The sequence below is a fragment of the Panthera tigris genome, chromosome F3, assembly GCF_018350195.1.
Source record: "Panthera tigris isolate Pti1 chromosome F3, P.tigris_Pti1_mat1.1, whole genome shotgun sequence".
NCBI lineage: Eukaryota > Metazoa > Chordata > Mammalia > Carnivora > Felidae > Panthera > Panthera tigris.
In genome coordinates, this window is record NC_056678.1 from 65,994,555 (window position 1) to 66,011,472 (window position 16,918).

The 16,918-nt window shown below is 42.1% G+C and overlaps 1 protein-coding gene across 1 annotated transcript; it reads left to right on the plus strand.

The window, feature by feature from the left end:
• The first annotated feature begins 9,431 nt into the window (after positions 1-9,431).
• Positions 9,432-10,364, plus strand: LOC102957893 (olfactory receptor 10X1-like). Its single transcript, XM_007084289.2, has one exon. The coding sequence runs from the start codon at positions 9,432-9,434 to the stop codon at positions 10,362-10,364; it is 933 nt and encodes a 310-aa protein (XP_007084351.2).
• The last annotated feature ends 6,554 nt before the right edge of the window (positions 10,365-16,918 follow it).

Here is a 16,918-nt window from a genome sequence, read left to right on the forward strand (position 1 = left end):
TCTGATGGCTGAGAAAGATTTTATTGTGTATGTATACATCTTCTTTATCCTTTCATCAGTCGTTGATGTGGACTCTCTCCATAGTTAGCCTATTTTTGATTATGCTGCTATACACATTGGGATGCATGTTCCCTTTCAAACCCATATTTTTCTATCCTATCAGTGAATACCCAATAGTGCAATTGTGAAATTGTAAGGTAGTTCCATTTTTAGTTTCTTGAGGAACCTCCATAGTGTCCTCCAGAGTGGCTGTACCAATTTGCATCCCCACCAAGAGTACAAGAGGATTCTGTTTTCTTCACATCCTTGCCAACACCTATTGCTTCGTGTGTTATTGACTTTAGCCACTCTGACAGGGGTGAGGTGGTATCTCATCGTGGTTTTGATTTCTACTCTCCTGATGACGAGTGATGTCGAGCACTTTTCATGTGTATGTTTGTCATCTAGACTGCATCTTTGGAAAGGTGTCTATTCATGACTTCTGTCCATTTCTTCACTGGATTACTTACAGTTTTGGTGTTGATAAGTTCTTAATAGATTTTGGGTGCGAATCCTTTATCACATATGTAATTTTCTAATATCTTCTCTCATTCCGTAGGCTGCCTCTTAGTTTTGTTGATTGTATCCTTTGCTGTGCAGAAGCTTTATCTTGAGGAAGTCTTTATACTTTGTGTTTCCTTTTGTTTCCCTTTCCTTTGGCCACGTGTCTAGTAGGAAGTTGCTCTGGCCAAGGTCAAGGAGGATCTGTGTTCTCCTCTAGGATTTGGATGGTTTCCTGTCTCACATTTAATTCGTTCATCCATTTTGAATTTAGTTTTCTGTATGGGGTAAGAAAGTGGTCCAGTTTCATTCTTCTGCATGTTGCTGTCTAGTTTCCCCAAACCCTCAACAAAGTCGGGAGAGATGGAACCTAACTCAACATCATAAAGGCCATATATGAAAGACTCATGCTAATATGATCCTCAATCGAGGGCGAAATTGAGAGCCTTTCCCCTAGCGTCAGGAAGAAGACCGCGTTGTTCATTCTCACCATTACTATTTAACACAGTACTGGACGTCTTAATGTCAGCAGTCATACAAAAAAAGGGACAAAAGGGCATACAAATTGGCAAGGAAGAAGTGAAACTTTCACCGTTTGCAACAGATGGTACTCTGCATGAAAAACCGAAAAAAGACCCCAAACAATTGCTAGAACTGATACATAAATTCAGCAGTGTCACAGCATGTAAAATGAACATATAGAAATCTTTGCATTTCTACCCACCAATAATGAAGTAACGGAAAGAGATATCAAGAAAGCTATCCCATGTACAATTGGATCAAAAACCGTGAGATACTTAGGAATGAGCCTAACCAAAAAGATAAAAGATGAGGATGCTGAGAACTATAGAAATCTTATGAAAGAATTGAAGAAGACACCAAGAAATGGGAGAACATCGATGCTCACAGATTGGAAGAACAAACAATGTGAAATACTACACAAAGCAGTCTACACATTCACTGCAATCCCTACCAAAATAACGCCAGCATTTTTCACAGAGCTAGAGCAAATAATTCTAAACTGTGTAGAGAACCAGAAAAGACCCCGAATGGTCAATGTAACCTTGAAAGAAGAAAACCAAAGCTGGAGGCATACAATTCCGGACTTCAAGCTGTATTACAAAGCTGTGATCCACACGACACTATGGTACTGGCACAAAAACAGACACACAGGACAATGGAACAGAGTAGAGAACCCAAGATGGACTCACAACGAGATGGTCAACGAATCCTCGACAAAGCAAGAAATGCCAATTTCTCCAAGGCTGAACAGAGACCTAGTGAGCGTATTGCCACACAAAGACTTGTATGAATACGTTGAGCTGCTTAATTCGTACTGATGCGCGGAGTTCTTTCCAGAGAATGTTTCGTAAGCCCTGGGAAAGCGATTGGGGTAACTGCTGAAACGTCGGCGATGTTCTGCTCTCAAGGCCGTGGAACACAATAGCACTGTGAGATCCAGAGTCCCCTGATCTCCCAGGAGCCAGTTAGGGAAGAGGCACACTGTGATTACTTAGCAGTCCTTGAAACTGCACCTCTTCCCTGCACGCTTTCACACAAACACCAGATGTGTGTTTGGTCTATGTCTGCAGGCTCCTTGTGGTTTCTTCCCATGCTTTGACATCCTTTGGTGTTTATCCCTGGTGAACATGAAAGAGACACCATGTGCAGTTGGCTGTTATTTGTGTTTCACTGGCAGAGGCAGCCCTGCACATCCACTCAGTCTAAGCGTCTGGGAACTTTTTCTTCAGTGCGCGGCTACACTTTGAAAAACGAGACGCAGCCCAAATGACCGTGAGCATGTGAAAACATACACAAGTTGTGGAATGTGCATGCCAAGAACTAAAACCCGGGAGTGAAAGGGAATAAAGGGGAAACAACATGGAAAATCTCAGAGCATTAGGCGAGTGAAAGCAGCCATAAGCAACACCATTCGCACACCATGTCTCCGTTTCTGAATTCAGAGAACAAGAAAGTGTTGTCGAAATCACCCCCCTGATGGCCCTTGCGGCTCTGGTTGGACAAGGGCACCAAGGAACTTCCTGAAAGGATGGAAAAGTCCCAGGTCTTGAGCTCAGTTTGATTAGTTATGAAAATGCAAATTAAACAACACACTTCTGAATAACCAGTGGGTCAGAGGACAACTCAAAAGAGAAACACAAATATATATATATATCTTGCCACAGACGACAATCACAAACTTACAAGATGCATCAAAAGCATCTGCTACAGGAAAATTTGTATCGATAAATAACCCTCATTGAGAAGAAAGATCCCAAATACATAGCCTATCTTGACACCTGACAGAACTAGAAAAAGAACGCACTAATCCCAAAGACAGCAGAAGGAAGGAAATAACAAAGATGGGCACGGAAATAAATAAAGACTAGAAAGACAGTAGAGAAGATGGATGGAATTAGCAGCAGGGGTGTTTATTTGTTGGTTGGTGAGTCTTGGAGGGGGTCTGATTACTGTCTCCAGATTGTGGACTCCAGCAGCTCTAAGACTGAGGGACTTAGGCAACAAGACCCAGGGAACTTGTCACTATATTGTGCTTTGGGCCCCAAAGCCCCGAGCTGCTCTTACCCTTTCCAGCATTCAGGTGTGTCTTCTTCGGTAATGGCCAGAGTTTTCAACTGTACTAAGTTGGAAGAACGGGGAAGGTCCTTCTACTCTGGGGTCTGACAACTATTGTTCTCAGCTCTGTGTTATCAGAACGTTTCCTAAATCTACCGAGTGAAACCTGTATCTCGGACCTTTACAGCGAGGCAAATAGAGGGATAAGCAGATAGACAGCTACAGCGTGCTGCAGGCTCAGAGGCTTTCAGTAAAAATCTGCTGGCCGAGGTGATTGAAATCAACAGTGTTTTTATTTTCCCCAGACTTCCGAATACATAAATTTAGGCAACATGTTTTTAAGTAATAGAAAAATAATCATAATTGATGATAATTTTATAATAACTGGAAAACCCAATTATGGTAAACTTTTCAGAAGCTGAAAAAAATGAATGTTGATGATTGACAATGAATATTTTATCAAGTCAAACAGCATCCATATCATGTTTTGGAGAAAGTAGAAAAAGGAACTGATAAAATTATACTCCAATGAATTATTACAAATAAGTTTTGATGATAGGCTATTAATGAAATATAACTTAGAAGGAATTCAGAGAATTTAGCTGCACTGCTTTTTAAAATAATTTTTAGGGGGAATAAAATTGATTCTGAGCTGTCTCGTTTTTGCAAAATAATGTTATTCCTTGGTATATGACATAATTTGTAAAGCACCACTTTCATTCAGGGATAATTTTACATTGAAAAATATCACATTTAATCAGAATTCCTCTTAGACACAAAATATGATTTAAAAAATCAACCCAAACACATTTTTGTTGCAGAGAAGTATGCTAAGGACATCAAATAAAAACCGTATTAATAAACAAACAAACAAACAATTTTTGTGCCCATATATCAGAGAAGTACATAGAGAAAAATAAGAATATATTTTAAAATGGAATATGTAAGATAGCAAAACACTATTGCATTTAAATAACATCAAATACTTTTTTTAAAAGTGCTACCAGGAACGGAGTGAAAACATCAATATATGCAATATGGAACGTGATATATGAGGTGATTTTAATTTAACAAAGAATATACATAAAGAAATGTAGGGACAGCTCTCAATGTAAAGGGCATTGCCCAGGCCGACTGCAGCGACCGTGGACAGAGGAAGGAGACGGGCCGGTCATGTCTGCGATGGCTAGGGAGTGAATGCAGGGCGAGCTTCCCCACGCAGAACTGTGTGGTTTCAACCCCTGCAGGCACCCGAGGGCAGAGCCCCTGGTTTCTTATCAGCTTGCCCAGCTGTGTGGCAGAAGGGAAGGGGGCTGGGGGGTAAAGTATAAAAGCTTTCAGAAAACCACAAAGTGGAGTCAGACTGGAATACATTCTGCCAATATCTCGCGATCTTGATGAGTGTAGGCATGAGGTAGGTTTTAATATTGGATGCAATGATTTCCATTTGATTCTTCTTTAAGATTGTTACATATCTTCAAGAACTTGTTAGTTTACATGTAAATCAGAATATGTTTGTTGTTCTCTATAAAAAAATTGGGAGGGGGTTTTAAAAGGATTGCAATGAGCCCATACATCAAATTGGGGATCAATTTTGTTATTTTTTTCTAGTTTCTTGAGATAGGAATTTAAGTCATTTCATAGAGACCTCTCTTCTCCTCTAATGTGCTATAAATACCCTTTCAGGATGCTCTAGCTGCAACCCACACATTTGGATATGTTGTCATTTCATTTTGCATCAGTTTACGAACGATTTTCATTTCTACTGACCTCTTCTTTATGAGCATGGACAGCTTCATATTGTTTAACCTCCTTGTGTTTACAGATTTTCCTACCGTCTTTCTGTTCTTGATTTCCAGGTTGAAACTAACATGGTTAGAGAACCAGAATGTCCTCTGCGTAATTTCCCTCCCTTTACATTTCTTGCAGTTGAATAGCTTAAGGAGTGCACCTGCTGTGATGAGCAGCCGGTGATGGATGGGTGTGTTTGATCACTGTATTGTACACCTGAATAAGATAACACTGTATGTTAATGAACTGGAATTAAAATAAAAACTTAAAAACATTCTTGTGGTTTGTCTTGTGGCCCAGGACATGATTATGTGTGTGTGTGTGTGTGTGTGTGTGTGTGCGCGCGCCTGTGCATGATGGAGGACAGGTTACCTACGCCACTGGGCGATGCTGCTGTGGGCAGATGAGGCCTGGCTCCCTGATGTCAGGTGGGCCCTCACACTGCAGGTAGAGCCAGTAGGGTTCCCGCTGCCATTGGCTGTGGGTCTCCCTGAAATGGCCCTGCGTGGCCTCCCCTTTCTTGGTCCCTTGCCAGAGAGAACATCTGTGCTTTTATTTTTTTCGTTTGCCTTTGCCTTTGCCTGTGGACATTTGCTGATTGCAGGTTGCAGAGCTCTCCACACCCCAGCTGGACTTCACGGGGTTTGATAAAAAAGAGATCCTTGGAAACCCTCAGTGGTGGTGTTCTTCAAGCGCTGAGACCCCTGGGCCAATCCATTCGCCATGATTCCTCTTCCAGAGCCCTTTTCTGAGTGTTGAGATGTTTCCACACTTTTTAGGTGTATTTAGAGGGTGGTGCAGAGAAATGTGAAAGTCCACTTTCCCTGAACGTGAATGCATTCAAGATGCTAAGAAATTAATAAAACGCTTGACTAAATTTTAAAACATTTTATAATTTTTAATTTCCCAACAATAGTCTATGAGTTACAATACTTCCAATCCTTTCCAACACTAGGATAGCCAATCTTTTTTTTAAAACACGTTCTAATAGTTGGGTAGTTGAATCAAATTGCCTCCATCATCTTTCCTCCACCAAGGTAAAAATTCTTTTTTAAGCACATCACATTCGTTATAGTTTTCTGAGTTCCCTCAGAGTACAATTCTCAAACCTTGAGCCCTTCCTAATTACCAAGGTGGGGTGGGGGGGGGCAGGGAGGGAGCTGGTGACGAAAGGCCCAGAATGTGGGGGAGGAGAAAGCATGAGGGATGCAACTAACTCTCTTCCCTGCCAAACAAAACTGAGGAATGAGCATGGACTAGCTAGGACTCTGCAAGCTTTAAATCCCCAGAGATTCCAGGCAGAGTTTTCCTGGTCACATGTTACAAAACAGCCCTGGAACTAATGAGAGAAAATTACAAAGTTGAGTCAGAAAGTTCTCCTGCTCCCTCTGATGCAAGAAGAGAGGAATCCCTTAGGGTCTCCTAACCAGAGCCAAACCTCTAGAGCTGAGGACCCACAAGTGCTAATGATAATCAGGCAATATCTCCAAACCGGGGGAAGAAAAGATTCTTAACCACTGTGATGAGCGAGTGGTAGAGACAGACCAGGGCACATGTGGCCCAGCCTCACAGCTCATGTGGAAAACTCTAGGGCCACAGAAAGCTAAGGCTGGCACCAAATCACTTCCCAGCTGGGGAAACTTAGATCCAGAAGGCACAAGGACTTTGCTAAGGTCACTCAACTAGCAGTGACAACAGGCTCTTAGACAATGGCTTTTATACTAAGTGGATCTCTGTGTCTTCTGAGCGAAGAGCAAAGCAGGCTTCCCACAGTGTGAAGACCATCATGGAAGAATAGAACCCTAACACTGAATCGGTTTTGGGGCGCTGATAACAGACACAAGGTAGGAAACCCTTGTAGTGATTGGAGGCTCTTTTCCTCATGATTAATTGTCCCTGCACTTTCTCCAAAGTACCATTTCTCTGCGACTCTGGAAAGGGTGCGTATTTCATTCTTCAGTGGATCCATATTGCAAATTACATTTGATACAACTTGATTTGGGGACAACTTCAGACATAGTCAGGGTAGAGTGGGGTATAATATTCTCACGCCCCTAAACACATATACACACATTCAAATATGCCAGGAGTAGAGGGAGATTCTGAAATTCACACTCTACTACTGCTGATTCACCAAGTAGGCGTTTAACTCACAAGTCAGGTAAGATTAAGTAAGGAAGGCTGTCTTGGAATATGTATTACTGATTCCTTGCATTTTCAAAATGTTTCTGAATGAAATGATGGATTGGAACACACCCCCCCTGGCTGTTTAGGAGGGGATATGTCCTATGGTGTGGAATCAGACCATCCCGCAATTCGTACGTGTCAAAGAGCTTCAATTTTGCCCCATGGGTCCCAGGTACTAAAAACAATCGCTTTGCCAATATTCTCTCCTCTCACCCACTTTGGGGTACTTAGGCAATCTTTTGGTTCCACTGTCCGTCTCATTGCTCTACTGACAGGGTTCCCATGGAGAGTCTAGAGAATTTGGAAACGTGAGTGTGTCCAGTGTTCTACTGAGGCAGGAAATCTTCACAATGGCTCAGTGATAACGGAAGGGCGTATGACACCTAGCATTTCTGAGAGGGGAGACGGTCTTCTGAGACAATCCAGAGTTTTCTCAAGGTTCTTTCAGGGCAAAGTGGAACAACAATCTGCAAGAGTGGGTGGGGATCCCAAGGAGTTTCATGCTCCATTTGGATGCTGAGGAGGTTTGCCTAAAAGGCCTCAGAAGGAAGTCCGAGGGTGAATCAGAATACAGCCTTAGGCAGGAAGGCAAAATAATGCTCTAGGCTTCTTTTTTGGAGATAATTACTCAATTATGGAAGGTGAGGTGTGGACACAGGGGGGGAAAACATGCAACAGGAAAGGAGAAAGGGTGGAGGGAAAGATGAGTCACATGTCAGGGGAGGCTGAGGAAGAAGGAAGTCATGTCAGGTCAAAGAGGACTAAAGAATCAAGAGATCCCTAAGATAGAGTCCACACTGCTGCACCTTTCATATAAAAGGTTATAATTATATCATATTTATTTTATTTATATTTCTTTATATGTAAAAATTGTCTAATTATAATTCAGAACATTTTCAAAATAATAGTGATTCAGACCCTTTCCCGACTGCTTCTTCTGTCAGTGACCAGCTGGATTCTGCTGACGGAATGCTTACACTTAGCCTCAACCAAATCTACTTAAGGCTGGAAACACTCGTTGTCTCTAGGCTCAACATTCCGCCCAGTGCTGAATAACAAGGTAAAACAGAAACCGTTTTCGATTCAGCCTCTTTGCGATCACTAACCTATCTGTGCACATGTTGGGAATCATTACCTTCTTCAAATGCTCCATATTAGCGATCGGAGACATACAGCGATCTATGACCATCGACTCTCTACGGAAGGAGAAAACAAAGACAAATGCGACGAATGTACAATTAAATCCAAACAGTTGGCATCTAGCTACAAATATGCCACATTATAGACACAACTCTCTTATTTTTAAAAAGAGGGAAATAATCTCAGCTGCCATACAAATTCCTCAGCTTCTCATCTACGTAGTCAAGAATCGAGCCAATAAACATTAGAATTAATTTGACAAATGGAGAGCTTTCAATGCTAGTTCTTAAATATATTAACATGTGGGTGAGGAAACACAATATAATCCAAAGCTGAGGGAATGTGTCCTATATATGTCAGAGGGGTATGGGATTACATCAAATGCAGAATATCAAAGAAGTTGTAGAATCTCTAGCATTTATGTTTTGAGATACTGGTCTTGGCATCAAAGGAATGGGCAAAATCTCACCTCCACCCGCACCGAGCCTGCATGAAGACTGTTTGTCCGTACGATCCACATACTGTAATGAATCAATATTAATCCAGAGGGTCCTAGAGTATCCGATCTTCCTTCTCCTCAGAGCACAGGGAAGGGAGCATGTTCTTTATTTCTTTTCATATACAGGACCTAAATGTCTCCTCCAAGAAGAGTTCATGACTTTGGGCTTCCTTATGATTATAAGCCATTGTCTACATTTGGTCCCCAATTACTAACAAACCAACTATGAATCTTCACCCATTGGATATTTACAGACAATATTTGTGTAGAAGCTGCTTTGTCAGACCCTGACTCTCTCTGTCTATTAGCTACTTGGTAATGGTTTTATATTCAGAGTCTGATCCAAATCTGGCCGACCTCAGACACCTGAATTTCCTTTATCTAGTCATTAATTACAGTATTTTTCCTCTTATGATATTACCAGCCAATAAAGTCCGCTAAAACAATAAGCCACGAAGAGTCTTCTGTCACCCACCAAGCGATCAGTAATTGCACCCCTAATAAAGGTATAACAAATGAACTAAAAATTAGGAAAACCCGTGACCTACATACACATGGTGTTTTGCCACACAAATTGAAGAATCAATTGGTCATCGTAACTCCCTGATCATCTGTCTTATTCACACCACAACCTTCAAAGAATAACGGAGAGTTGAATATTTACTTGTTGTTTCTTTCACATTTCAGACATGCCACAATGAAGGCCAACCAGACAGTCCTGAAAGAATTCATTCTTGTGGGCTTCTCCTCGTACCCACACGTGCGGCCGTTCCTCTTCGTGCTCTTTTTTGGCCTCTACCTTCTCACCCTCACAGGTAACCTGGCCATCCTGGGTCTAACTTGGGCGGACAGATCTCTCCACACCCCTATGTACCTCTTCCTCCGTGCCCTCTCTTTCTCCGAGACCTGCTACACGCTGACCATCATCCCCAAGATGCTGGCAGACCTGCTCACTGAGAAGAGAAGCATTTCAGTCCCGGGGTGTGGCTTGCAGATGTATTTCTTCCTGGGACTTGGTGGCACTCACTGCATCATCCTCACGCTGATGGGATACGATCGCTTTCTGGCCATCTGCCACCCTCTCCGATACCCACTGCTGATGACCAATGTGGTGTGTGGGCACCTGGTGGTCTCTGCTTGGGCCGGAGGCTTCCTTATCTCTGTGACAGAGACTGCACTGATATTCAGGGGCTCGTTCTGCAACCCCAACCTCATCCACCATTTCTTTTGCCACATGCAGGCCGTGGTGAGGCTGTCCTGTCTAGACAGCGACCTCACCGAACTCGTTGTAACAATGGTCTCCGTGTCAGCCTTGACGGGCACCTTTCTGCTCATTATCATCACTTACGTTTTCATTCTGTCCACTGTCTTCAGGATCCCTTCAGCCGAGGGCAAGCAGAAGGCCTTTTCTACCTGCGCCTCTCATCTCACTGTGGTCATCGTCCACTTTGGCTTTGCGGCTATTGTCTATCTGAAGCCTGAAGGCTCGGGAGGAGATGACACACTCATCGCTGTCCCTTACACCGTCATCACCCCTTTCCTCAGCCCCCTCATTTTCAGCCTCAGGAATAGAGACATGAAGAATGCGTTCAGAAAGCTGATGGCAAAGAGGAGTTTCTGGAATACGTAATCCCAGATTGTAGGTGCATGGCTGTCTGTTCCCTGATGTCAGCAGGCATTTATCGTGTGACATCAGGAGAAGTCTTTGCCATTGGCCTTTTACCAGAGGTTGGCACATGGGAAACCAGAGACAGTCTGGGAGCTAACCCATCACAAACACTTACTTACTTGTTAAGAAAGTTGTTCAATTACTTCTACTTCTCCTGGCTGTTCCTCAAGATGGTACCCTTCTACCAGTTGGCCACTGGGCATCCTGCACCATTAATGGGCATTGGAGGAACAAGATTGTGGAAGGCAAAAACAACCCCTGTGGCCACAACACTAAGAGATGCTTAAAAATATCTAAAGATACAGGGACAACTGGGTGGCTTAGTTGGTTTAGCAACCCACTCTTGGTTTCAGCTCAGGTCATGATGTCATGATTCATGAGTTCGTGCCCAGCATCGGGCTCCATGCTGACATTTCAGAGCCTGCTTGGGATTACCTCCCCCTCCCTCTCTTCCCCTGTCCCCCTCACTATGTATCCCTTTCTCTCTCAAATAAATAAACATTTGAAAAATACCTAAAGATATAACGGTTAAGGAATTTTTTTAAGCAATGTTGTAAGGCACTGGGCTGTGGCTCCCAGGAGGTAAACCTTTTCTCTGGTCACACCCACATAAAAGATGAGACAATGTTGTGAGTGATTTCATGATCATGGCTTTGAGAACTTACACAAAGTGGGAAAATTCCTAGAGAGCACATATTAAAGCCGACCTGGGGAAACCAGCTGTCTAATTCTCAAGAAAGAGAATTTTAATTAATACATTCTACATTAACAACGGACAAACAAACAAACGAACCTCTGGAAACTTTAAGCTTCACCAGGAGATTCTGCCAAAATTTTAAAGTCGTTGTTACGCCAAATGTACCCAAAACCTTCCCTGGCACAGAAGAGAAAACACCCCCAACTCAGGTTTTGGGCCAATACCATTTAGAAACTGGATTTGGAAATCACACTCAGGAGCATAGACGCAGAACTCGTAAGTAAAACTCAAGGTGGATTCAGTCTAGAAATGCAAGTTTGGCACATTTGAAATAGAGCTGTAGAATTAATCACGTTACCCAAATAAAGGATATTAATCGTGTAATTACTTTAATTGATGAAGAATATTATGGGATAAAATGTAATACCCGTTCAGGGAATGAATAAAAACTTTAGCATAATAGGAATCAAAAGAAATTTCCTGCGGCGCCTAAGTGGCTTAGTCGTTTCAGTGTCCAGCTCTTGATTTCGGCTCAGGTCATGGGCTCGAGGTTCGAGGGTTCCAGCCCCGTGTCAGGCTCCGTGCTGACCGTGCAGAGCCTGCATGGGTGTCTCTCTCTCCCTGTCTCTCTGCCCCTCCGCTTCTCCACTCACTACGTTTCACTCGCAAATAAATAGTTAAACATAAAAAAAGAGAAAGATCCTTACACTAATCAGGCTCTCAAACTTCTTTTTGTATCTGAGTGCAGTTGTCCCACTATGTTATGTTGGTTTTGGGAGCAGAGCGTTGGGATTCCACAACCAAACTTCTCACTTCGCTGTGAAACATTTAAACGCATCCCTGCTCACTCGCGAATAAGACAAGAAGGATTCTCCCATTGTGTCTTTGCCATCTTATTCTAGACAGTTCAGTGAAAAAGAAGCAAAAGACAGAAGGATTATACAAGAAGAGCAACAGTCATTTCTCACGAATTATAAAGTTTTCTACGTTCGAAAATCCATAACTAATTTGCAGATCAATCATTAGAATGAACCTTCAATAGGGGACGAAGGACTCGGTACATGAGCAAATAAACTGCATCCCCATAAATTAGCAACAGTCGGAATCTGGTTTTCAAAGAACATACCACAAAGCCCCTCGCTGCTCTTACCCTTTGGCAGCGTTCAGCTGCTCATACCCTTTGGAATGTCTTGTCTGTAATGCCCAGACTTTTCGGTGGCACTAAGTGGGACGAATGGGGAAGGGCTTTCTGCTCTGGGGTCTGACAACTATTGCCGTCAGCTCTGTGTTATCACAATGTTTCCTAAGTCTACCGAGTGAAACCTGTATCTCGGACCTTTTCACAGCTAGGCAAAGAGAGGGATAAACAGATAGACGGCTACAGAGTGCTGCAGGCTCACAGGCTTTCAGTAAAAATCTACTGACCAAGGTAATAGAAATCCGCAGTGTTTGTTATTTTCCCCAGACTTCTGAATACATAAAGTCAGGCAGCGTGTTTGTAATTAATAGATAAACAATCATAACCTGATAATCATTGTATAATAACTAGAAAACCCTATGATGTTAAACTTTTCAGAAACTGAAAAAAACGAATGTTACTGATCAATGAATATTTATTCAAGTCAGATAGAATGCACATCATTGTTTTGGAGGAAGTAGAAAAAGGAACTGATAAAATCATACTTCGATAAATTATTAAAAATAACTTTTGATGATAGATCATTTGGCTATTAAAGAAATATAACTTAGAAGGAATTCAGAGAAGTGAGCAGCTCTGCTTTTCTTAAAAAAATTTTTTGGACTAAATTGATCCTGGGCTGTCTCATTTCCCGCTCCCCTCCCCCAAAAAAGTCATTCACTGATATATAAGGTAATTTATAAAGCACCACTTTCATTCAGGGATAATTCTACATTGAATCAGATTTCCTCTTGGACAAAAAACATGTTAAAACCATTTTAAAAAATCAACGAATAAACGTTTTTGTTGCAGAGAAGTATGCTAAGGAGATCAATCAAAGACGTATAAATAAACAAACAGATAAATAAATAAATAGCTTTTGTGCACATATATCAGAGAAGGTCACAGAGAAACCTAAGAGTATATTTTAAAAAGGAAGATGTAAGAGAGCAAAACAGTGTTGCATCTAAATTTCATTGAATATTTTTGATATAACCCTGTATGTTAATGAACTAGAATTAAAATAAGATCTTAACAAGAATTGTTGTGGTTTGTCTTGACGCTCCGAATATGATTTTTCTTAGTGTGAGTTTTCGGGGAGGTTACCTATGCCCCTAGGCCCAGCTGGTGATGCTGTTGTGGGCAGATGAGGCCTGGCTGCCTGGGGTGAGGTGGGGGCTGACGCGGCAGGTACAGCCAATAGGGTCCCCGCTGCCGACGGCTGTGGGTCTCCCTACTAAGTCCGTGTTGCGATTTGCCTTTCTTGGTCCCTTGCCAGAGAGAACATCTGTACTTTTAGTTATTTATTTTTTTATTTTCCTTCCTTTTACGTTTGCCTATGGACATTTGCTGATTGCAGGTTGCAGGGCCTCTCCACGCCCCAGCTGGACTTCATGGTGGATAAAAAGAAATCCTTGGAAACCCTCTGTGGTGGTGTTCTTCTAGCGCTGAGATACTGGGCCGATCCATTTTCCACGATGCCTCCTCCAGAATCATTTTATTTTATTTCATTTTTTTAAATTTTTTTAAAATTTTATTTATTTTTGACAGAGAGAGAGACAGAGCATGAGCAGGGGAGGGGCAGAGAGAGAGGGAGACACAGAATCGAAAGCAGGCTCCAGGCTCTGAGCTGCCAGCACAGAGCCCGATGTGGGGCTCAAACTCACAAACTGCGAGATCATGACCTGAGCCGAAGTCGGACGCTCAACCGACTGAGCCACCCAAGTGCCCCCAGAGTCACTTTAGGACTGTTGGGATATTTCCACACTTTTTAGGTGTATTTAGAGGGAGGTGCTGAGAAATGTGATTAGAGGCCACTTTCTCTGAATTCGAATGGATTGAAGATGCTAAGAAATTCACAAAATACGTGGCTAAATTTTAAAACATCGTATAATTTTTACATTCCCAACAATGGTCTCTGAGTTCCCTTACTTCCCATCTTCACCAACACTAGGATGGCCAATTTTTTTAAAAAATTTTCTAAAAGTGGAGTAGTGGAAACAGATTGACTCCATCACCTTTCCCCCACCAAGGTACAATTTTTGGTAAGAACAGACCATTCCTTGTAATTCTCTGAGATCCTTCAGGTACAGTCTTCAAATGTTGTAAGCCCTAAATACCCAGGGGTGGAGCTGGTGATGAGGGGGCCAGACTGTGAGGGAGGGGAAAAATATTAGGGATGTAGCTCACTCCCCTCCCTGCCAAACAAACTGAGGAATGAGCATGGACTGGATAGGAACTCTGCAAGCTTTAAATCCCCAGAGATTCCAGGCAGAGTTTTCCTGGTCACATGTTACAAAACAGCCCTGGAACTAATGAGAGAAAATTACAAAGTTGAGTCAGAAAGTTCTCCTGCTCCCTCTGATGCAAGAAGAGAGGAATCCCTTAGGGTCTCCTAACCAGAGCCAAACCTCTAGAGCTGAGGACCCACAAGTGCTAATCATAATCAGACAATATCTCCAAACCGGTGGAAGAAAAGATTCTTAACCACTGTGATGAGTGAGTGGTAGAGACACACGGTGGCACGTGTGGCCCAGCCTCACAGCTCATGTGGAAAACTCTAGGGCCACAGAAAGCTAAGGCTGGCACCAAATCACTTCCCAGCTGGGGAAACTTAGATCCAGAAGGCACAAGGACTTTGCTAAGGTCACTCAACTAGCAGTGACAACAGGCTCTTAGACAATGGCTTTTATACTAAGTGGATCTCTGTGTCTTCTGAGCGAAGAGCAAAGCAGGCTTCCCACAGTGTGAAGACCATCATGGAAGAATAGAACCCTAACACTGAATCGGTTTTGGGGCGCTGATAACAGACACAAGGTAGGAAACCCTTGTAGTGATTGGAGGCTCTTTTCCTCATGATTAATTGTCCCTGCACTTTCTCCAAAGTACCATTTCTCTGCGACTCTGGAAAGGGTGTGCAACAGGAAAGGAGAAAGGATGGAGGGAAGGATGAGTCACATGTCAGGGGAGGCTGAGGAAGAAGGAAGTCATGTCAGGTCAAAGAGGACTAAAGAATCCAAGAGATCCCAAAGCGAGAGTCCACATGGCTGCATATTTCATTGGGAAATGTTATAATTTTACCATTATGTTTATTTTTATATTTATGCATATTGATTTATATGTTAAAACTATTGACTTATAGTTCAGAACTTCTTCAAAAATAATAATAAAGATTCAGCCCATTTTCCCACTGCTTCTTCTGTCTGTTGGTGACCAGCTTGACTCTGCTGACGGAATGCTTAATCTTAGCCTCCACCATATCTACTTAAGACTGGAAAGATTTGTTATCTCCAGGCTCAACATTCTGCCGGATGCCGAATAACAAGGTAAAACAGAAACTGTTTTAGATTCAGCCTCTTTGCGATCACTAACCTATCCGTGTACGTGTATTGGGAATCATTACCTTCTTCAAATGCTGCATATTAGCGCTCGGAGACATACAGAGATCTGTGACCGTAGACTCGTTATGGGAGGAGAAAAAAAGATAAATTGTAAGAATGTACAATTCAGTCAAAACACTGGCTTCTTGCTACAAATATGCCCCTTCATAGACACAGCTCTCTTGCTAAAAAGAGGGAAATAATCTCAACTGCCATACACATTCAACAGCTGTCCTACACACTTCTCATCCACATTGTCATGCATAAAACCAAACAACAATAGAAGGAAACTAGCAAAACATAGAGCCTATCAATGCTAGTTATTAAATATATTGACATGTGGCAGAGGAAACACGATGGATCAACATAATACAAGGCTGAGGGAATGTGTCAAATGCAAGGAAAAACAGCATATTATAGATTTCAGAAGAGGATGAGATTAAAAGAGATGCAGAATATCAAAGAATTTGTAGAATTCTAGGGTTGACCTTTCTGGGAATCTGAGTATGGCACTGAAGGAATGGGAAAATCTCAGCTGCACCTGAACCGAATTTGGATAAAAAGTCCGTTTATGGGTAGCATCCACATACTCTAATGAATCGCTATTAATCCGGAGGGTCCTGGAGTATCCGATCTTACCTCTCCTCAGAGTACAGGGAAGGGAGAATGTTTTTTATTTCTTTCATATATGGGACCTAAATGTCTCCTCCAAGAAGAGCTCATGACTTTGGGCATCCTTACGATTATAAGCCATTGTCTACATTTGGTCCCAAAATTACTAACAAACCCACTATGAATCTTTACCCATTGGATATTTACAGACAATATTCTGTGTGCAAGTTGCTTTGTCAGACCCTGACTCTGTCTATTAGCTACTTGGTAATGGTTTTATATTCAGAGTCTGATCCAAATCTGGCCGACCTCAGACACCTGAATTTCCTTTATCTAGACATTAATTACAGTATTTTTCCTCTTATGATATTACCAGCCAATAAAGTCTGCTAAAACAATAAGCCACGAAGAGTCTTCTGTCACCCACCAAGCAATCAGTAATTGCACCCCTAATAAAGGTATAACAAATGAACTAAAAATTAGGAAAACCCATGACCTACATACACATGGTGTTTTGCCACACAAATTGAAGAATCAATTGGTCATCGTAACTCCCTGATCATCTGTCTTATTCACACCACAACCTTCAAAGAATAACAGAGAGTTGAATATTTACTTGTTGTTTCTTTCACATTTCAGACATGCCACA